Here is a 24,198-nt window from a genome sequence, read left to right on the forward strand (position 1 = left end):
CTATGGCTTTGAGGGGAGGGCAGGTTACTCTATGGGAGCAGACAGTGTATTGTGATGCTGTTGTGTAACCGTACAAATAAAGTTTGTATTTTCACATACTGAAATACAGCAGTCAGCAGAGTTTTTGTTTTCTGTAGCAAAAATGATTGATGGGACATTGGAGCTTAGAGAGAGGCCAGATTGGAACACAGGCGGCTGCAGTGCGTGCAACGCCTGAGTTTTTCCACATACTAACTTGTTATTCATGTTGCAAAATCTACACGATATGATATGATTTGATACCGGACCACTGTAAATACCTTGAGACAAAATAAAGTGCAGCACACACAACGCATTTTTTCACCTCAACTCAAATGCAAGGTACCAGTAATTAAGAACACAGCCAGTTTTCCGTCGACTGCACACCTGCATAATCAGAATATTTTTAGCCACATAAAGCTTCAAACTGTCTTGAGAGCGTCACCCTGGCCTGTATAATGATGTTACCCGAAACTAGAAGATGTTGAGAGCACAGACTAACTCCTCCCTCCCTCGTTTGACTGTGTACTGTAGTAGTGTGTGGGAGTTTGGCCTGGCCCGGGCAGCACGGTCTGCCCAGGGTGCCAGCAAATTCTCCAGCTGGCCAAATATATGCCCCCATTTCATCCCAGGAATGGTGAGGACCTCTTTCTCATTTTGCTGGCAACTGCAGAAAAACTCCAGAGGTGGTGACGCAAATCTCCAACCAGCTATTTATCATCGAATGAAGTTGTGATTAAATTAAGTTTTGTTTGTGTCTCTGGTATTAATGGAGGATGCAGTGGCAAGATTCCACGATTGTATGCACCTAACCTGCCCCTTGGTAATGAGAGAGATTACATTTTTGGGGCATTTTAGACTTCCAAGGTTTCAAAATGTCATTCCTTGGGTGAAGGTCAGTAGCTATCTTTATATTATGGCAGTCTAAAAAGAAAACCTATTTTCATACAGGGAGTGATAGGGTGTGACTTGAACACTACCCTTTAAAAAAAAAGTTCCAACAGTTCAGACATATTGGGGGGGAGGGGGAAGTGTATGCCAAACATTTCTGAGCACCAATCAGGATCAAGCAAACATTGTATACTTAATTAAATGTAGGGTTATGGTGATTAAGCTTAAGTAAAATTATTAATCAATAAAACACTTAGCAATGCTTTTTTGTAAAGCATTAGCTTTGCTACTAATTTAGTAATGAAAATTAAATTATTTAAGATTTTATACAAAGTTTTAAGGCGCTCCTATGTTCACATGTGATAAGATGTGTGTAAAAGTAAAGCAAGACTTGTTTGAATGGGTCAATAAAAAGGCTTAAAGTGAGCAATATTAATGGAGGAAGTAGACATATCAGACATACTTGCAATAGGTGGAGTACACAAACACATACTGGAGGCAAAAGCACATTTTGGAAAGAGAGACTCACTACACTGGACTCATTGATGTGACTCAACATTTCCCTCTGCTGGCTGTTAAGAGGATCTGCCATGACATCATCCTTTGGCACGATGAGTTGACACAAGCTGAATGAGATCCACTACAAGAGAAACTAATTGTGCTCAACCTACAAAAGAAAGAGACCGAAAGTGACTCAAATACATTATAGTAAAATGTTTTATTCAAAAGCGTCCCAAGTAGAATCCTTTATCATATCTTACAAACATCTGGTATACGCACAAAAAGGGTCAAAGAGGGTGAGAAGTTTACGGAGAAAGACATACAGTATAAGCAACTTTCATTTATTAAGAGACAAAACAGAAAAAATAAAACAACTTGATTGGCAAACTTAAAGACGAACATCAACTCCAACCGTCCTCTTATCAAAGCCCCACGTTATGATCATAACTTCAAACATAGTTAGAAATCTTAACATTAGGAACCTGCTGTGCTCTTAATAAACTGAGAAACCGTTCTTTGATGATGTGAAATGATTGGACAATGCTACAGGAACAAGCACAAGCCTGTGCTGTAATTTGTCTCAAACATTAAGACTCATGTTGGCATAACAAATTATACCCTTCATAATCTCCCATTGAACATAATGTTATTTTTCTCACCTCCTCCTTTCAACAGAGTTTAAAGAAAGCAACCACATTATGATTATTATTTATTTGAAATTTGTATGATCTAAAGTTTAGTGCAGTTTTTCTTCATCAGAGTTAAATCAGTTTTGAAAATTAAAGTTTCACATAATAATAATAAAGTTAAATCTCTCCTTACAAACTTGTGCAATACTTCAGTCATAGTAACACAAAGAAAAGCCAAGAACAAGTAGACACGTACATGGATTATCAGCAATAATAATAATAACCGAGTTTCACATTTATGGAAATCAATGGTATCTTGTTTTCACATATTGCCCAAAGCATCACCAGCTATGTGCATTGCGCTTCAGCTTGTTCCACACACACACACACACACACACACACACACACACACACACACACACACACACACACACACACACACACACACACACACACACACACACACACACACACACACACACACACACACACACACACACACACACACACACACACACACACACACACACACACACACACACACACACACACACACACACACACACACACACACACACACACACACACACACACTCCACGTTAAGCATGTCATACTTAGTTCAATGGATGTGGCTTCGCCCTAAAGGAGGAACATCGTCATCAAACCGTAAGGTTCAAGGTAGATTGAGTACAAGACGCACCACACAACACATGTACCGATTAATTAGGACATGCTCAGAAACCGTGCCTTGAGCGTCTTGTTCTCCGCAACTTTGACAGTCCCTGAACACGTCACATTTTCCTAAGTCTCATCAACAAACGGGTTAAATAACAGGACAGTACTGAAGATGTTTCTGATTCCAAAGTGGGATTCAATGTGGGGAACAAGAAGAAGACACAGCAACAATGCACGGTCCAGAATGACCGAACTCTTCACCTTTTGGAGAACTTTTTTATGCAATTTCCACTCCGGCAGTGATGTATAGCAGATAACGCTGTGGTGGAAAGTTAAACTAGCAGACGCAGCGGAGTCTGCAGGCGGATTCGGCTTTGAACATGGCTGGTGTTGGTTAAAAGACTGATTGGTAAAAATGAAATGTTACAGGCATAAAAAAAACAAAAAACAAATACAATTAACAGTCATGTTTTCTGTTAGAACAGCATTTACGAACTTAACAAAAACTGACATTATAAAGCATTAATAAATAAACGAGACATTTCACTCACTGCACTTAAATTTGGGAAAAACCAATTGTGTGGTAAGGCTGGCGTCGTTGTTTTTACATTCATGGGAACAAGACCGTTAACTAAGTACCACCTCGAACCACGGCATGGTCACACCCCGCGGCAGAGCGACACAAGACACATAGCACTTGAACTGTTTTACAATCAAGCTAAGAAAGGCACTGGAATAATGTTATACCACATTAGATTCTTATGCTCTCAGTTATCCATCTTGAAAAAGGTAAAAATCTAAAAATCTTTTCTTGGACATCATTAGTTTTTGAAAAATAAAGTTTGACATACTTAAAAAAAATATTATTTTTTTTTGCACCGTCGACTCATTTTAGCAAGGACAGTTTACAAAAAAGTGATCTCTATAAAAAGAAAAAAAGGAAAATAAATGCTTATGGCATTTTGGTTATCAAATTAGCATTTGATTGACACCATTTGCACTAAAAACCTTGTAAGAACATGATAAGACATTAACTATGGTTTTGTGCAAAGAGGGGAAAAAAAAGTATTTGAGTCTTTATGGCCAAAAACCTTTGTGAAGTTTGTCGAAATGCTTCATAGATCTGCTACAAAAGCAGAAACCATTACGTGGCCCATGAAGAAAAAGAAAACACAAAACATATAAATTAGTGCTCTGTGTTGACCATTCCTACCAGAAGAGAAAAAGGACAAGAGAAAACAAACGTAATAGATATATATACACATATACATACATGAAAAAGAAAAAATACTAGGTGGGTCACAGTGCTACCCATTTGGACATCCCCGTCTAGTGTCTGTTTCTAGAGGTGAAAGGACAGCGCTACATTTAACCGTGCCATCTTCCATGGGTAAAAACAGCACTTATGGAAGTCATAGTCCTTCGCCTGCTTTGACATGATAAGGGGTCACTGGATGTCCAGTCTGCTGTACTTAACGCCGCGGCTCCACTGCACCGATCGCCATGAGAACGGCAGCTGATAGTTCCGGGGGACGAGGCCGTTCACGTTCTCTTCAAAGTACTGAAAGAGTCTGTACCACCACACCTGTGAGAACGGGTTACTCTGCGACGTCTCCTTCAGCGACTGAAACCCACAAGACACAAAACAACCGTTAGTGGGGTCATTTAATAGACAGCGTAAAAAAAATATTTTATTCGTTTCAAGCCATGCATTTAAAATAATCCAGTAAGCTATGGTTACTAAAATATAGGTTCTGGTTTTGTTCATGATAACATAAAAAGGGCATGAGGACTAGTGGATAATGCACTGAATGAACCCACTTGTGCAGCATGATGCACTCACCTGCTGGTTGGCCATTGTGTGGTACCACCAAAAGAGGCGTGTAGTGATAAAGTATGCCACCACCACATCCACAGTATAGTGGTCATGGGCCAGGAGGATGCAGAAAATCCCCACAGCGCTCAGGGTCCAGCAGAACCACTGGTACCACCAGAACCGTTTGGGGGAATCTGCCAATCAAACATAAAAGAAATCAGCAGGGTTAATACAGCCAGGATGCAGAAAAAAAACTAACAGAATCAACTCTACAAAATGAGTTCTCTTACAACTAAATGTGTCATTGGGGGACAATAACCCTGCATTCCAATCCCCATACCGCCATGCTATGTAGTATGCCAAAAAAAGATATAGGGTGTGCCAATACATGCACGTCAAATGCAGTGTGCCAAAAATACCCGGATGTCCTAATACAGCCAATTACATTTTGCATAATGCAAACCAACATGGTTCAGTATGTAGTACAGTAAAACAAAAAAAGTATGTAATTTGGAGCACAGGTTAAAGTCAGTTGGAACAAAACCATATTTGGCCTCAAAAGTTCAGAAATTCTCTGTTTTGGAAAACATTTTTCTTCATCTCCACTAGATGTCACTGCTGCCTCAATCAGGTTTGTCAGCACAAAAAAGGCAATGCGGTACCATGTGATGTGCCAGTGCACATAACTGTGTTGACTGGGTAATAATGTGTAGCACTTGACTATATAGTTAAAATGCTACACCTTCTGACCCTTGTGCTTAGAGATGAAAGTAAACCAAACGACTTAGATAACCGCAATGCCTGCTGCTCGTTATGCAACAGAACTGTCTAAATGCAATGAAACCAACACGTTAGGTGATGTGTAAGGGGATAGTGCAACGCTTCCTCTGCAGCTACATTTCCTGGTACTATTGCGAGACGTGTAGAGAAAGCCAACCAATGTTATGCTTTATCAAGGGGATGCAGGTGGACTGGGTGTGGGTGTGTGTGTGTGTGTGTGTGTGTGTGTGTGTGTGTGTGTGTGTGTGTGTGTGTGTGTGTGTGTGTGTGTGTGTGTGTGTGTGTGTGTGTGTGTGTGTGTGTGTGTGTGTGTGTGTGTGTGTGTGTGTGTGTGTGTGTGTAAAACATCAGTTATGAAATTGAGCATGTGTTGAAAAATTATGCAAGAAGCAGCAACACTTGTATAATTGGAGCTTATGCAAATGTTAAAAACACAACTCGTTGGTCTGAAGATCCTTCCTTAAACTACAGTAAAGACACAGTGAAACTTACACTCCTTGATGAAGAGGTACGTTAGTGTTAAGATGACGGTGTGGCCGCTATACAGATAATCTCCACACATGGTGTGGGAACCTGTGATGGATAGGCCCCCTCCGGCAATCATCTTCATTATCCTCCTCATCTGTGCTTCCCAGTTCCCGAGAAGCTGAAAGAAACAAACAGCCAGCCGGTCATTTCACCATCATTGTCGTCATCATCACTGAAATACTAGGTGTAGCTGAGCCTTCACATTTACAAAACCAATATGTGTTTAAGTGTAGTTAATAATGAAAATGGGTAATCTCTGCATCCCTAATCCTGGCTTGAAAAATGAGTTTTACATAATATAAAAATAATTGATCAGAAATTAGAACTACTCTATGCAAGGCTATAAGAATAAAGGGCAATGCAGTTGATGTGTAAAAATACAAATGTATAAACAAGTGTAGAAGCATTCTAATGGTGTGGGGGTCTTTTCTGTGGATTTAGTAATTAATTTAGATTATGTAAAGTAAAAATACCTCAACTTTGAGTTATAATTTGTACTCTCTTAACTTTGCAACTGACATTGTGTAAGTGTTTACATTTGCTGCCACAGACAATAGTAGTGCAATGCTAAAGTAAACTAAAGTATCTGTCTGGAGGACAAGGTCAGTACATGTCTCCGACACTCAAGAACATTTCTATAAACAGATTTAGTCTGTAACAGTAATGTAAGTTGCCTAGAATCAAACTAAATATAATTTCCAAATACCTAAATGTGCCTATGTTGTAGTGCATTTTGGGAGCACATACGGTATATGAAGATGACCCTTTAACACGATAAACATGTATAGAGGACACAGAGATTTCATTTTATCATTAATTAACAAGGATTGTCAAATTTCCACGGATAACAACTAATATCTTAAAGATGCTATTAATCAAACAGAAATGGTGCACATTGGATTTGAGTAAAATAACACAAAACCGCATTTCAGAAATTGCAAAAGTAAACAGGAGTAAAATGTGAAACAACAATTTGATGCTGCTCTTACGCACTAAAAAATAGACCTCCACATATCTTACAATCAGTGGTCAGCGGAGAGCACTCAGAGGCTTTCAGCTTACGGCAGAGATTGCCCATTCAGCACATTGGTGCTGAAAGCAGTTTTAGTTTTCAACAAAACTACAATGGCGAGAGAAATAAATGTGTATGTGTGTGTGTGTGTGTGTGTGTGTGTGTGTGTGTGTGTGTGTGTGTGTGTGTGTGTGTGTGTGTGTGTGTGTGTGTGTGTGTGTGTGTGTGTGTGTGTGTGTGTGTAATACCTTTGGAGAGCATTTGAAGTGCATCCCAGGAACGGGCAGAGTGGTGATGTACATTGTAATACACCGATACAGATAGAGTGTGCCCACAATGAAAAAGAACCGCCTGCCTACAATTGATCTGGAAGGAGGGGGGAAAAACATTTTTGTTTTTGCAAAATTTGACATTTTTCATTCAATTGCAATCAAAAAAATTGAATTCTACTTGAAAAAAGTAAATATGGTACTGAATAAAGTAGACTTGTATACCTGTGCTTGAGTAGCATCCACTGTATCAGCCAGAGTGCCACCAGCAGCATGCCGTTGATCTCACAGATGGAGAAGGCCCACTCCACCCTGCTGAACAGGTCAAAGAACTTGTCGGGTAGAGGCGGGGTGTGCTCCTTTGGCGGTACTCTCTCGTGGACCACCGAGATGACGATGGTGGTGGTCACGAAGCACACCACCGCGTAGACGAATGCTATGCCCGTCTTCCCCCACTCCACGGGGAACGACGAGCGCGTAGTTTCCATTGTAGGGATGTGGATGTGGACCATCTCGGCCCTGAAGTCCTTCCCCCCCAGCATACCGTTCCTCTGAGGCTTGCTTATTCCATTCGGTAGCCCGCCCACATGCCCGTTGGCGTGGCCGTTTTTGTGAGCCTCCATGTGGGTCTCTATCTGCAGCGTCTCCAGTCGCTCTAGAAACTGCTGCCCGTTATCGGAGGACACCAGCGAGAGGGGCGGCGTCTGGAAGTCTGTGGCGGTGAGCCTGAGCAAAGCGAGGCCGTCCGTCTGACGAAGGGTGTCTATGTACTCCGGCATCCCCTCTTTGCTCAGCCAATCAGAGACGTCCTCCGTGGACCACGATGCCACCTTCTTCATCTTGCAACGTGGGGGATACGGAGGGTCCTGTCCTCAAGCTAGAGGAGGGGGAGGTTCACAACAAGAGGTGTGGCGGTCTACGGGGCAGCAACAAGTCCTCTACAGTTTTGGCACATGGTGTGTCTCGCGCCCAGAGGGAGCCCCGCCTCCTCTTGAAGTGATGGGGGGGACAAGGTTAGCAGCAGCAGCAGGGTCAAGCAGGGTTAGGAGGAATAAATAGCAGGTGAACCACAGTGGCCTCCGTCGGCTTCCTTCACCTCATCAGCTCTTCCCCGAAACACTCCACCCCTGTTAAAGGAAAAAAGGGAAATGCTGCGAGTCAGAATGCAGTGAGTCATGGACCAGGTGACTGGTCAGACCAGGAAGTAGTTAGTATGCACGCCCTTCAGAGCCTGAGTTTGATCAAATCTGATCAACATTGAAACTACGTAAGTGGAAGCAGCAACAGTATGAGGAAGACTCAGGAGGGAACTTTTCATGCATCAGTGGAAACATCTGGAGTTGATTTCACAAGTGTTTTACATGACACAGAAGGTGCAAATGACTAAATATAGTCAAGCACACAGATCCAAGGTGAACTGAAGGCAAGACAAAGTCATGGTCACGGATTTGAAAAAAGAAAACATGTATAGTTAGACAGTGATGAATCTATCAACTGATAATAAAGGACAGACAGGGCCAAACAAAGATACATCCTATAGTAGTGGGTCATTCTATCAACAACACCATCTACATGAGGTAAGCCTTTAGTGATCGGTATGGATTTTAAACCTTCCGCTGTACGTCCAGGGTTTTTTTCTTAGCAGTAGAATCAACAACACATTTTGAGGGTTCTTCTTTAGCTCCTGCGCCATTGTCAGGGAGCGACATCAGTTTGTAAACGCTGCCATACTGGAAAAAAATAAGTTTTGTGGAGCTGATAGGCTTAATGAACTTTGCGTGTCAACTCGTTTGGCGATGGCTTGAATCTATCGGACATTCGTTTATATGAAACGGTTACGCACGATTGCTTAACTTTTAAAGTTTTAAGTAGTCACATTGTAAGTTTTAAGTAGCTGACATTGTAATCTAGGCTACTTAATCAATATATCGCTCCTGACAAACAAAAAAGAAGGGCGCTATTTCTGTCTAAAGGTCTCGCCTTTTAACTTAGTCCATCGTGTGTGTTTCTAATCCAGGCTTGAGGCAGCAGCCAAAGCTTAGTTTGTTGCATGAACCCACACATCTGCTGCATATCTTGCGTTTGTTTACAGGCCGAGATGTCGGTGGTGGAAACAGGGTAGCCCTGCATGTGTCCGCCGGGACTGAAGGCTTGTTCTGATCTACTGCATACATACAAGGAAAGAGGGAGGATGGGAGGGAAACTAGCACTACGAGGAGGAAACCGTAAATCAAGAGTGAAGGTCAGGGCTGTCTCCGTGACAGCCCCACCCCTGTAAAGAGGGCCATCGGCCAGTAGTCAAGCCCCCAGTACAGCCAGCTCGGCTACGGCCAATAGCAGCTTAGCACACTGTCAGGTCAGGCTTGTTGGCAGGACAACAAACTGCACGTCAGTTGCTCATCTCACCTCTGAGACCTGTTCATTTGGGCCACAAAAACAAGGCCATATAAATAGGCTTCACAACAAGCCAGGCTGTGTCAAACAACGGCCACACCTGGCATCAAATTTATTCCTGTTGGGGTCCAGGAGAACATTTGAATTTTCTATTTTCACACCCCCACTATACGAATTTAACAAACAAGCACTAAAAAGGAAGTGTACAAATTTAAATATATGTATATAGCATGCAAACAGCACGGCACGAGAGTCCTCATTGCGACATCTTAGCCATGTGACTGACAACCCAGTGAACCTCAACATGGTAAGTGTAAAGGAGAACCGGATTTAGAGGAAATAAGGAGAAACACGCAGCAATTGCATCAATCTGTTAACAGTGTACGATTCAGACAGATCAGAGATTAGCTGTCGCTGACTCAGTTTTGTGCTAATGACCTTTGGTCTATGAATCGGCTTACAGCTTGGTGAAGAAATAATCTCCCTCTATTTAACAGGCACAGGGAAAAATAAACTAATCCTGAAACTCATAAACTCTATTAACTAAGGTGCCTGAATCCAGTGTGTTTAAGGTTCTTGTTCAGCGTTTATATTTTAGTAGTACAATGACGGAATTTTGATGGTGGTGTAATATTGTTTTCTTATTCAAGCCAACTTAAACAAAAGGTATAGGTGGAGTCAGCAATTCTGGAAAACTTTTTATCAGGAAATGACCTAAATAAATGGTGTTCTCCAGAATCACTGACTCCACCTTTAACTTGTAACTTGACTCTGCCATAACATGAGGTTATGGAAAATACCTCTCTTTCTCCCAAGCAAATCTTTGTCATCAGGTGTTGGTTAACCTCCGCACACAAAGTTGTCCAAACTCTGATAAAACTGTTTGTAAGAAGGAAAACGGATGGAAACGGGACAATGTTGTTTGAAGTCAGAGAACTACAGAAACAGAAGAAAGTCTGTAAATGCTTTGTTCATGAACTTTGATAAAAGGGAAGGTAACACACAACAATAAGATTGTTACATACGGTCCTGTTGAAGTTTGTTTTTCTGTTGACTGCTGAAGTGTGTGCTTACTGATCAGGGAATTCTTTTGTTGTATGTTTACTTATTGAAGCCAAGCTCCTTTTTTAAGCAAGGCCATTACTCATTTGAGGTTGTCTAAACAAGGTATTGAGAGGGAAGTTTTCTTTTTTTTTCTTCTTGTTACTATACCACAAAGACATGGGGCACACCCAGGATGGAACGAGGATATTTCAGAGCGACATAAGCTTAACTAACCGACCTTTGAAACTGCTCAGAAGAGTTTCACTGACTTACTTAAGTGATTAGTCCAGCAATTAGGTATAGATCCCATAGATCAATAAACAAAGGAAACTGCCTTGATGCAGAGAGCCCGGCCCCACACATTAGAGTTGTATTCAACAAGGTTTTCTCCGTTACATTTCTCTACTGCTGCTGCTGCTGCTTGTGCAGAGCAAAAATAGGCTTTTTTCTTCCTTAAATCATGCAAATTAGCCTGCTAGATATGTTCATCACAGATATAGATATAGATATGAATGCTGTAGCTACAAAAAGCCCCATCTTTGTTTACAACACATGGCTTAATCTCAATCTACCAGTAAAAGTGGTTTCATTTCTGAAAATCCACATGCTCTCCGTGCTTTCATTGTCCTTATGGATATGTTCAGTTCAGTTGTTTACAGTCCTCGGCGCTGTTGCATGACGGTATCGTGGCTTGTTTGTTATGTAACCGTCATCGGATTATCAGTCAACACTAATCACACAAGCTAATATCTGAGGGCAGGTGCATACGCAGCGCATGGCCCCTACCAACCAAAAGAAACTAAGCTAACTGATTTACATTTATCATTTCACATCATCACTAAACTTTGCTTTCAAATCATTATTTACCCAACGTATCCTCAAGAAGACATTTATTTTGTTTAGCTTCATGCTCTATTTTGGCAGGTAAGTAGGAAAGCACAGAGGTATACCACACCCAAAATCTTAAAGTATACAACACTTGATACAGACATCCTGAAGGCTTAAGAAGTGGCGGTACATTTTTTTTGTAGTTTGCTGTAGTCATGGTTACTTTGATCATAATAGTGACTTTCACTGGATCTGTGATGGCACACTTGTACTCATATTTACTAGTCATGATTCTCTGAATGTGGAAGTGGGGCATTGTGGTTTTGGAGTATCACTTCACGAGTGGTGAATATCGTAGACGAGGATAATAACTTATTTAAAAAAAAGGGGCAGTTCATAGTTTTCTTGTCAACACATGTAGGAATGTGACATCACTTATAGGTTTAACCTTTATATTTCACAATAGAATTTGTGAATATCCCTCCTCAGAGCGTTTGCAAAACCAATTCAATCAGACCATTTTGAATACGGCTTTTCTTTTACATCAATATTTACTAGCTTCTCGCCTTCTTTTTCTCTGCGTTTGCTGGCCCCTTGTAGAATATATCTTGGTGCATTGCCACCACCTGTTGAACAGTGGAATAGTGTGAAAACATTGGTAGTCAAAATACTCCACCGGGGACCTTTGAACTGCAAGTACGCTTCATCAAAGGTTCTGGTCGGCTAGTCTCTTCGATTGAAAACCTCCCTTCTGCGACACACCCTTCAGACAACGGATTAGAGGGGGTTGTGATTGACCATTTTTGTAACCGACTGACCAGCTGTGCAGTGGTGAAAAAGTAGCCAGGGTTTGAACTTCGACCGAGTGCAAAGCTATATGAATGCCAGTTCCAGGAGAGACGGTCTGTAAATGTGCGTGTTTTTCTCTTTTTTAAAACAATTTCCAATCTCCCTGTGTCTCCATTACGGTCAGTTTTTCCTTGCGCACCCAGGTGTAGCCACTCGGAACAGATAACACTTCTCTTTAACCCAACGTTTGGCAAGCACTTAGGCCTAGTGCTCATTAATCAATATACTACCAGGCCTTTGCCACTGTAGGATCCAACTGCAGCAACTTGATGAGCTTGCCTGCTTTAGTTCAGATTGATGGGTTGCCAGCTTGCTAAAAAAACTGGTTTCGAAACCTCAAGTCAATCAAATCAGCCGCAGACTGCCTGTAGCTGATTACATATCACATGTTTCTTGGGTTATAAAGTGTAAAAAGCTATTACAATTAAAAAGCTATTAGCTAAAGCATAGTCTGGAGGAAACGGACAACATTCATGAAAGCAATGTACCCATAAAAAAAAACCTACGGAAATATAATTAATTTATAATAAATAAAAAATGTTCTAGCAACACTGGGAGCGAGACTGCTACATTTTGCTGTGCTTGCTTGACAAAGATTTAAAACTGTAAGTGCAACCGTTTCATACTCAAATAAAACTTAACTCTTAAGTGCACTTTTCTCTCATGCAGTAAATGTTTCCCCTCTGAGCGTTTGGTGGGGCCGAGGGGAGGGAAACGGGGGGTTGGGTGGATTTGGTACATATGACATCACCAGAAAAAGATCCCACCCAGGAACGACAACATGTCAAGCCAACACAAACACACCAACCGAAGCCCATCTTTAGGCAGCTGTGAGTGGGACACACAATGACTCATTCACACTGGCTTTGAACTGCATGCAAATCAGAGCACAGACCAACGTTAACACCAAAGTGCCTCTGCTATATGTCCCATCTATACACATTCATGCAGTAACCAAACATTTACTAAGTGTGTAAATAAGCCTGGTAGTTTAGTGATACCAGGAAGCTACAACATACTTACTTTTTGAAGAAACCTGTTGAGCAAAGCTTTAAAAATGTCTTATCTGAATCTGAGTTTCATACTAAAGGGCACCTATGCTTTACAACTTATCTCTTTCCTTTGCACATTCTTGAATTACCTCTTCTTTCATCGACTCAACATCATTGGCCTTAGAGCGTAGGAAAATTGTTTCTCTGACCTGTCGCCACCTTCTGTCTTTTAGTTTCCACCTCTTCCCTGACTGCATCAGGAGCCAGAGTCTATTCATTACACTTTCTCCAACTCTCTCTATACCTGCACATTTTTTCCTCTGCCTTTCATTTCACTGTCATCTAAATTTGTTGATTTTCAGCACCTTACACGGCTACAAAAGAATTAGCTGTCTTTCGAATTGGCTCAAGCAAAGATAGGTAAATACTGAAGAAATGCAAGAAGTTCAGATTGTGTGTAACCACACAAAACACACATGCATACCAGCAGGTAAACCTGAGCCGAGGCCAAATGGAATATGTAGCTAATTTCTAACAAATACAGTGAAGAATCATTCAACACTTGGGTCCAGAGGCCGTCCTAAATGAGGGCTTTTAAAAAAACATGGATGTGCTTGAGCAGGTTGCTTAACCGAATCTCCAATGTTTCCACCAAGGAACCCATCATAAGTAAATGTATTCCATCCGCGTGTTAAACTTAGCTCGGAAGGGGAACCAGTGGAGAGCTTTGAGGTATGACTGGGTGGAAAATGTAAATCAATGGTATTTTGAATAAACGCATGCACTGCGGTTCGTAGGGTTGCTCCTCAAGAGAAAATGTAAACTGAATTGTAAGGTTGCCAATGCATTGTGTGCACATCAAGAGGGGAAGCGTGAACACAAAGATGAAGAAAGGTGCAGCAAATTGAAAACATTGATTACAAGAGAATAAAAAAGGGGCTAGCGGTTCGGCACAATGATAACAGTATCCATTTTGTACTGCTAAATACAAGCTGTCAAATAACCTGACCCAGTCACTGACTATGTTTTTCTTTAGCAAACATGTTTGACATGAGTTGCCGACAATCGCCACAGTAGATCATGGGTTGTTGTTAGGTTGTAACAATTTGCAAGCAGAACTACAACAATAAGTCGAACAAGCGATCAACAGAAAGATAGATCAGAAACTATCTTGATAACCAATTATTCGCTTAAGTCGTTTTTATGGCAAAAAGACCAATTATGCTCTGGTTCCAGATTTTAAATGTGGAAATGTTCTGTTTTTTTGTCACATATATGACACTATATTTGGGTTTTGGATTGTTGATTGAACCAAACATTACTGTGGGATGAAAGAACTTTTGGAGAAAAACATTTTTTTAACAAGGACCACATCGTAAATTAGGTAAATAATCTGCAGATTATTTATGGAAGTACACAATACTCCATTGTTATGCTATGGTTCTCTAGCAATCTGATTAGGTCAACTTTTACAGCCCCAGCACGGACTACTCTGAAAAGAAAACCACAAAAATATAAATTGATATGATTCACAAGGGCCAACAGTCCAGTCCTATACATTGTTTCAATGATGCTTCTCATATTTGACAGCTCATGTTTCATCCAAAGTGACACAGTTAGACAGAACAGTTAAACCTCCAAAAAGAACATTGCAAAACTAGCAAACAATGTCAGTCATAAAAGCCATAGAAGATGATATTGCCCCTCAACAAGAAACGTTTAAAAAAAATGAATGTTTTGTTTGCCGTCTCCCCTCATGTGTCCTACGGGTGTTGTCCCTGTCCTAATAAACTGTTGTCCAAAGAGCAGTGTCCTTTTACAGATTTTTTTTTTCCTTCTTTCGAGAGGAACTTACAACGGATGAACAACACGCTCTCACCTTTATCCCTTTACACTTAGAATACAAAACGCCATAGGTGCTAAGGCCAATATTTACAGTACGGGGCCAGCCTGGTTAAAGCGAAAGATAATATCCGGTTAAAAATTAACTGTGTACGGTCCTGATTACAAAGTAGTCCAGTCCTGTTATTAACATTAGTAAATGTATATACACCGAGCTTCGTGAAGTATGGTGCCAATTCCAAAGAAATTGTAAAGTCATAAACTGAGTGTCAATTGAAAGTCACTCATGCACTTTAAGCAGCTATGGTATTTACTTAAAAACTTCTAAAGATGCTGAGCGGCCATCGGTACATACATAGCCTATCTTTGTTGAACTATTTGGGGAGGGAGGAACTACATTATTCAACGGAGTTTGGCTTCAGTGGCCCCAGAAGGGATGAATAACATGCTTGGAATGTGCAGCAGTTTAGAGATTAAAGGGTCAGCTCACCTACATCACAAAAAAATGACTTTGAAATTGAGACAGAGATTTCTGCCACCAACACGATTTCAATGGACTTTCATGGAGTCCATACCGCTGCACAAGCAATAAAAAGATAATTATCTCAAGGGTTTATCTATAGCATGTAATTCCAGGAAGAACATGTGCTCGTTACCAGCAAGTACCAATAAAAAGTATTTACAGTAATGTCGGTCAATCGATAATTAGACAATTCTTGCTTTTAAAAGCAACCAAAAACTCTTTACCATTTTATTTAGATGTAGGGGAGAGTGGCCTAAATTGTGCATTTTGGAAGTTGTGCCACCCCTTTTTTCTAGAAAACCGTGGAATAAATTGGAAATGTGACCACATACAGTATCTCACAAAAGTGAGAACACCCCTCACATTTCATTATATCTTTCCATGGGACAACACTGAATAAATGACACTTTGATACAATGTAAAGTAGCGTGTGTACAGCCTATATAACAGTGTAAATTTACTGTCCCCTCAAAATAACTCGACACACAGCCATTAATGTCTAAACTGCCGGTTACAAAAGTGAGTACACCCCTGAGTTAAAATGTCCAAATTGGGCCCAAAGTGTCAATATTTTGTGTGGCCACCATTATTTTCCAGCACTACCTTAACCCTCTTGGGCATGGAGTTCACCAGAGCTTCACAGGTTGCCACTGGAATCCTCTTCCCCTCATTCATGACAACATCACGGAGCTTGTGGATACTGGAGACCTTGCGCTCCTCCCATCTCCTGTTTTAAGAAGCCCCAAAGATGCTCAATAGGGTTTAGGTCTGGAGACATGCTTGGCCAGTCCATCACCTTTACCCTCAGCTTCTTTAGCAAGCCAGTGGTCGTTAGGAGGTTTGTTTGGGGTCGTTATCATGTTGCAGTACTGCCCTGCGGCCCAGTTTACGAAGGGAGGGGATCATGTTCTGCTTCAGTATGGCACAGTACATGTTGGTATTCAATGAACTGTAGATCCCCAGTGCTGGCAGCACTCATGCAGCCCCAGACCATGACACTCCAACCACCATGCTTGACTATAGGCAATACACACTTGTCTTTGTACTCCTCACCTGGTTGCTACCACACACTCTTAACACCATCTGAACCAAATACGTTTATCTTGGTCTCATCAGACCACAGGACATGGTTGCAGTGATCCATGTCCGTAGTCTGCTTGTCTCCAGCAAACTATTTGTGGGCTTTATTTTGCATCATCTTTAGAAGAGGTTTCCTTCTCGGACGACAGCCATGCAGACCAGTATGATGCAGAGTGCGGCGTATGGTCTGAGCACTGACAGGTTGACCCCCCACCCCTTCAAGCCCTGCAGCAATGCTGGCAGCACTCATACGTCAATTTTCCAAAGCCAACCTCTTGGTATGACGCTGAAAACGTGCACTCAACCTTCTTAAACTGGGCTGCAGGGCAGTATTGCAACATGATAACGACCCCAAACACACCTCCAAGACGACCAGTGGCTTGCTAAAGAAGCTGAGGGTAAAGGTGATGGACTGGCCAAGCATGTCCCCAGACCTAAACCCTATTGAGCATCTTTGGGGCTTCTTAAAACAGGAGATGGAGGAGCGCAAGGTCTCTAATATCGACCAGCTCCGTGATGTTGTCATGAATGAGTGGAAGAGGATTCCAGTGGGAACCTGTGAAGCTCTGGTGAACTCCATGCCCAAGAGGGTTAAGGTAGTGCTGGAAAATAATGGTGGCCACACAAAATATTGACACTTTGGGCCCAATTTGGACATTTTTTCTTAGGAGTGTACTCACTTTTGTTGCCTTCAGTTTAGACATTAATGGCTGTGTGTCGAGTTATTTTGAGGCGACAGTAAATTTACACTGTTATACAAGCTGTACACTGACTACTTTACATTGTATCAAAGTGTCATTTCTTCAGTGTTGTCCCATGGAAAGATATAATGAAATATTTGAAGAAATATGAGGGGTGTACTCACTTTTGTGAGATACTGTATTTAAGAAGAGCCATCCATTTGACTCATCCTGTAAAGAAGGGAGACACAAGGAATAAGATATAAGCACATTTAAGCTCAAAAAACTGTGTTTTGCCTTTCAAAGTAAAATTTCCATGATCAAGGTTTTTTGATTATTGTGTCTGAACAATTATAGACAAGTTTGAAAACATTTGACACATGTTTTAGTGCTTTAGTATGCTACATATTGAGTCTATACAGTTAGCACGATGTCAGCCCTAAATTGCTGCATCATGCTTATTATCCAAATTTCTGGGATTGGGGTGATTTGTGCCAAAAGGCCTAGGTGAGTTATAAGTAAGTAAGTAAGTAAAATGTATTTATAAAAGCACATTTATGACAGTTTGCACTGTCCAAAGTGCTGTACATAGTGCATTCAGTAGGTAAACAATGAAGGTAAAATAACAATAACCAAAATAAAAGACGTAAAGCCCATACATCCACATAAACACAGATAGTAGTGCAGAGGTAAGATAGTTAATGGAGAGGAAACACCAGGGTGTACATATGGGTTTTGAGCCTTGATTTAAAGGCAGAAATGTAGGGGGAAATCACATTTGTCAGGTGGCAGTTGGTTCCACAAGCACGGAGCAACTAGTGCAAAGGACATTTCTGAGAGTTGTGCCAGTGGCATGGCTGTACACGCTGGTCACCAAAAGAAAGTGATTTTCTACAGTAGCTCAGAAGAGAGTGACATCTCAATTCCACTTAACGACACCACTGATGAGAGTTCAGATGGCCAGAAAGATGATGATGGTGACTTTGTCATTGTGAGCTTTGCAGGTAAAACCATTAGATCTGCTAGGCCTTGTTTAAGAAAATTGACCTTCAATCTTTGTAAAATATTTACTTTATTTACTTTAAATAAACCTTAAATAAGTAATTGTCTTATGGATTTGTCTTGCATTACAGTTTATGAGATATATATCAATGGCACAATTCACCCCATGGTATTCTCTCCAACCGCACAACTTACACCACACCGGGGGCAAGTTGTGAAGCAAGACAACTTTTTTTCCGAAAGCTATATTTCTTCAACAGTTTATTCCAGATCCAAAGTTTTTATTGCCAGGGATGCACAACACCCTGAAATATATGTACATATTTGAGTTGGAGACTTTACTGTCAAGGCCTTACTTTAAAGTCACTTTGAGTGAAAAGTTGCACAACTTAGGCCACTCTCCCCTATTATACACCAGCATTTCATTCATTTTCAATCTTAACTTTCCCTATTTCATTTCATTTCTCATCGCGTTTCGATATTATATTGTGATAATGTAGGGATTTGTAAACTGTAATGGGCAAGCATTGGCTAGACAAACTATAGCAAATCGACGTCCCTTCAAAATCACCGATAGAACATTCCATCGCCAATGGGGCACAACAACCCTAACCTATCGCATTCAATATATCTGGCATGCTGGAAAAACACCTGCATACAGCAGGCTTTAAACAGGTCCTAGAGACAATGCCAAGCTTCTTTTGATGACACATACATTTGTATTACATAAGCAACTATTCCAATTGACCACAAATGTCAAAACATTATTTTTGGACAAAAGGTTGTACATTGGATAAGCAATTATAGAAGTCCTAACATTATCACAAAACATACTCAAGGTAAGAAAAAAATTTCAAACTGAGAAAATTAAAACTGGGGTCTGATTACCATCTCGGCTGTGTAAAGTTACTGCAAAAGAAACCTTCAGGCAAAGAGGAGGAATGATATTTATTGTGTTAGTAAATAATCTGCTGGCCGTGAGCGCTGACAGCTGAACCTCCAACACGTGCATTACATAACCTCCTCCTACAACTGCCCAGGAATACTGCATCTAATCTAGTCAGATAACTAGACTTCAGTTGTTGTGGGAGAATGAAACATGTTTCCATTCTAAATAGGACATAAAACAAATATCTGACTTTTAATTGTTTACAGTGTGCTGGGAGCCCTTTAAAATGTCATTGAACTGTAGTCATAACTCATCATTTGGGGTTGCTAGCACACAACGTGTGTAAGACCATTTTAACTAAACAGTCAATTTGCATTGAAAAATATTTTAACTTCATCCATCCATATTCATTTCAAAAAGTGAATGAAGACCTGGAGCTCTCTAAACCAATTAAGCTACAGTTGATGCAACATTTTCCTTCACTAACATGCTAAAAAACTAACATCGTTATCCATTGGTAAACTCATCATAACCTGATATGTTTAAAAGATAAAAACACAGAGGTATGACAGTAAGCAATGTTAGATAAGCCTAGATCAAAATGTGATTTGTCACGCACACCAAAGCAACCCTTCAATCACAGAAAAATATTATGTCGAGTCGGCCTGTTAATTAACAAAGGCAGGTGTGCTTAGGGTGAGGATGAGACAGTCCCAGGAGTGCTAATTTGAAAGTTGTGACAGCCACTGCACTGGTAGGTGTTGTCTGCTAATGAGCAAAGCTAACGTGGCGTTATGAGTCACTAGTCAGAATGTCAGGTCCCCACAGCCCCGGAGGACCAACAAACAACTTGCCAACTGTCTCCGTTCAACTGCATGCGGTGCAGACGCATTAGAGAATGATATCTAGGATGGCACACGGGGGACTTTTTTTTGCCAACAAGGGAGTAATTACCGCACAGCACAGCGTTTAGCCCACCTTTTCCATATATCAACTTCTTGAACTGCAACTAAACAGACATGTCATGACTTGCAGAGTTTAATGTGTTTTTATGTGGCTGACACTAGATAGTTGTTGTCCTACTTGGTGATGCTGCTGGCACTGTTGGTCAATACAAGCCAGAGCCAAGTTAAAGTCACTCTAAATAGCACATACAAATGTTGTGGTTTACTTTCTTTAACACATCACAATGCAGCTCTTTCATGGACTCAAACTGAAAGTGAATGTCCCCCGTTAATGAACATGTTTGATGGCTTTGAAACACCATGGTGCAACAATAAAAAAAATCCACATCCTCTAAAACGAAACTCACAGCAGATTTTATTTTTTTTTTCAAACAATGTATTCTTTAATTAACCACAAAGCGTAAACCAGGCTTTAAAAAGAGTTGGGCAAGTGGAGCCAGCCAAGACATAAAACCACAGAGAAAGTTAGCATAGTGTGCAGTATCATAATCAGCTTCCAAATTAGACCGTTTTAAAATCGCTACAAGAGGAAACAATATCCTACAACTCACAATGACACTTTGGTTTTTATCAGTGTGTGCTTTTCCTTCTTGGGCCAGGTGTGGACAAAAAAAAATAAAAAAATCAAGCATTGGCCCGTCCTTGGCCAAAGTCACACGATCTGACCTCGATTTAGCATCATTTTGCATTTTAAGTAGGCCAAAATACGCTAGAACATTTGTGCAGCAGCATGTCTACCAGATTTAGGACACTTGGTGGTGAGCCATTGATTGCATACATCCACTAAAAAGAAAAAACTTGACTGACACACTGTGAATGGAGACGGAACTTACTCAAAACAAGTCAGGACAGGTTGAGGGTATCCGCCTAGCTCAAGTGTTAGCAGGCTATAGCAGACAAAAGGTCCTGCCAGCATAAGTAAAGACAAATTCCTTGCAAATACTCCCACCCTTTACCAAAAAAAAGATCATGTTCCTGCATCTTATGTTGTATTGTAGAGCCTTACAGACTTAAATTGTGCAAAATTATTTTGATTCTGAAAAACACAAAATAGACTACAACGGTGTGCTACTAGCCTAGATTTACAAAAGGCCATAGTAGGCCACAGGAAACTGGGACATCATGCGAGTGGCAGTAAAACTTCATGTGTTTCTAATTATGGCAGAAACCAGATTAAAGTCATTATATCGTTCCTCTAGAGGGAAGCCTATGATGGAAATCACCTAATCAATGGCTATTGGCTGGCTCTTACATTGTAGGGCCATAATGTAGAAGAATATCAAACAGGCCATATCGGGTAATGGCTTTATACTCTCGCTGTGGGTATTGAGGCAGAAAAACACACTGGATAGGAGCAGTTATAATCATTTTAGAAGACAACATAGTGTGCATTAAATGTCAAGCTTTAAATGTTGGAAGAACCACACAGTGTTTCCCATTAGGGATATTAGACATTGTAAAATATGGATAATATTACATTTCAGATGTACATAAGCTGGCCACTGACTGTATACCGCCTTTATTATATAACTGGATAGAGGAGGGTGCATTTGCACATTTTGTAACCTAGTTTATAATGGACACAAAAAGGGGCTTTGATAAGATCGTTTTAATGATGGTGCTTGTTGTAGTGTTAAAACAACATATACACACTAATGCAGCTGCTGTTTGTGATAGACACATCATTAGCATATCATCTTCCCCTTTCCTTTGTTGTTAGAATTTGAAATCGAGGACCTGATTTAAATATATTGTTGGTTGTGTGTCCCCATTGTATTTAAATGTTGAGGAAGGTAAATGCAAGTAACAATACTTTCTGAGCTTAATCGTTGTAATCTAAATGTTACCAATAACAGTGGTTATTAATATAAGTCAGCTCTGCTCGGACCAAAATATGTAGTACTAGTTACCATTGTATGTTAGGCAGAAAGACTTAATAAAATAAATAACTGTTTTTTACTTAAATCTTCTCTGATATGTCGCCGTCTCTCTGTCTAAATCTCCTTGTGCTCTCCCTATGTTCTGCTCCTTCAAAAACAAGACAACATATTATTGGGAGCCATTGATAAACACAAGTTACAAGAAAGGGCAAAAATAACTCAGAGGGATGCCAATAATTGTTAGCTGTGAAATGTTATATCTGCTCTGAATAATAGAAATGCTTCGTTTTTGTTTCAAAAATTAAAACTGACAACTTTAACAAGAATATAGTTAACCTATTTTCAAGAAGGCAACGATGACATGACATTGACATTATTTTTTATTTTATTTTTATCAGGCGGAGGAAGTTGAAGATCTAAGCTACTATTGTTGAATGGGTTTGGTTGTCAGCTGAGACAGTTTCCCAAGGCTGAATCACGGCCGCGCCTACAGAAAACTCATTGTTTCCACTTGTTGATAGTCCGACATGCCTTGCTTTAGCAATGAGGCTCTCTCTGCAACGGGGCTGGATGCGGTGCCAACAATAAACCCCATTGACTCACTTGAACATGTTGCCAATTTGACACTCACTGCAGTCACACTGTTTATGTCTGTGGAAAGTTGCTTTCTCACCAGTTTTGGTTGCACAGACAGACATCTCCCTGTTCACTGCGATCACTGTTTCTGTTGGCTCATCTGTGTGTCCGGGGAGTTTTACCGTGGCCTTTGGTGGATGTGTTGAGTTAGCAGCCGCAGTCATATAATACACAGCACGTCCTGCTTACAGGGCAGATGTGTCTTTTTCCAACGACACAACTGTTCAAACACATCATAAAGTCCCTCCCTCCCCCTTTTCACTGAAGGGGACGGGGACGTGTCTAAGACTTTGTGTACAGCAGTGCTAACTCAGGTCAGGCGGAAAAAAATGAGGCAAAACATACCTCAAATGTGACCATGCCAAGAGGCGCAGGGCAGAAACAAATGTTTGACTACAGTTATAAGCTGGGCTAATATGTACAGAGAAAGACCGAGGGATCAGCTGAGAATATATTCGGCCACTATTACGTCAGGAGTAGGCACACCTGTAAAATAGCGCTATTAAAATCATGGCTGACACAGGTGGATTACCGTGCTAAAATAAACTACTTTCATAAAAACGAAGGCCTCAGCAGCCCCCGTATAGCGTGGCTTAAGTGCTTATAGTCTGGCCACCTAAAAATAGATAAGCAAACAGGCGTCTTCACTATATTTGAGCAAGCTAGCTCGCTAGCTTAAACACAGCCTACAGTCGACTCTTGTATCAGGAGGTTAACGGTTAGCTACATGACTGTGGATAACCTCACAGCTTCAAAAAATTTGATTTACGTTTATAACATAAGTATTAGCCAGTTTTATATATTTGCTCGGGTAGAAAAAAACAAGGCGCGAGCGGAGTGTAGTTTCGCTCCCAATCACGTTGTTTCGGGATTAACGATAACGGGATATTGATCAAATGTTTCAACAGAAGGCCAGTGAGCAGCATTAGATAGCTAGCGTTATACCTGGAAAAATATAATAAGAAGTGGCGTGTCAAATAGCGCAAAAAGAGAGCGACGTAGCTTTAAAGCGGGGCTCAATAATAGCGGAGTTTATCCAACATGAACTGTTACCTTTTGCCACAATTTGGAAACATAGTGTTTAACACGCAAACCTCACGCGGGGCTGAGAGAGGGGCATAGTGGTTAGCTTGGTCTGCTTTCGATATGAAAAGAGCAGCGAAGATGTGAGAATATGTATTTACCTTTCCGTCGAAATGTTGAAAGACTTCTCTTCAATTTGTAGTAGTGCTTATCACCGCAATGTGGCACAGGTCCCTCTGTGAGTCTGTCCGGTGTTTTCATGGGTTTGTGACTGGAGACGCGGGGAGTTCCCTTCATACCGTCACACGTGCTACATTCATGTACCGTCGGAAATTGTCGCTAGCAACTTCAGTTCAGACCGTTATCTCGAGTTCAGCGTGCCCACACAACACCACTACAGCCGAATAATGCTTGTAACTTTACTTCTGGAAATCCATGAACGAAAATATTG

General features: G+C 40.8%; 1 protein-coding gene across 1 annotated transcript; it reads right to left on the reverse strand.

The window, feature by feature from the left end:
• Positions 1-2,592: 2,592 nt before the first annotated feature.
• Positions 2,593-24,017, reverse strand: LOC307257325 (phosphatidylcholine:ceramide cholinephosphotransferase 1-like). Its single transcript, XM_080036520.1, has 6 exons — positions 23,909-24,017; positions 7,346-8,247; positions 7,100-7,217; positions 5,804-5,957; positions 4,559-4,725; positions 2,593-4,339 (listed from the first exon to the last, which is right to left on the reverse strand). The coding sequence occupies exons 2-6, from the start codon at positions 7,957-7,959 to the stop codon at positions 4,163-4,165; spliced, it is 1,230 nt and encodes a 409-aa protein (XP_079892646.1). The 5' UTR covers positions 7,960-8,247; positions 23,909-24,017; the 3' UTR covers positions 2,593-4,162.
• Positions 24,018-24,198: the final 181 nt, after the last annotated feature.

This window comes from Ammodytes marinus (genome assembly GCF_949987685.1).
Source record: "Ammodytes marinus genome assembly, chromosome: 11".
Lineage (NCBI taxonomy): Eukaryota > Metazoa > Chordata > Actinopteri > Uranoscopiformes > Ammodytidae > Ammodytes > Ammodytes marinus.

What these genes read in the sequence shown, in the direction of transcription:
- LOC307257325 (XM_080036520.1), bottom strand. Translation starts at nt 7,959, where the DNA reads ATGAAGAAGGTGGCATCGTGGTCCACGGAGGACGTCTCTGATTGGCTG. An exon ending in TGGATGCTACTCAAGCACAG is followed by an intron (nt 7,218 to 7,345) that starts GTATACAAGTCT and finishes CCCTCCTTCCAG; the next exon opens with ATCAATTGTAGGCAGGCGGT. An exon ending in ACACAATGGCCAACCAGCAG is followed by an intron (nt 4,340 to 4,558) that starts GTGAGTGCATCA and finishes TGTGGGTTTCAG; the next exon opens with TCGCTGAAGGAGACGTCGCA.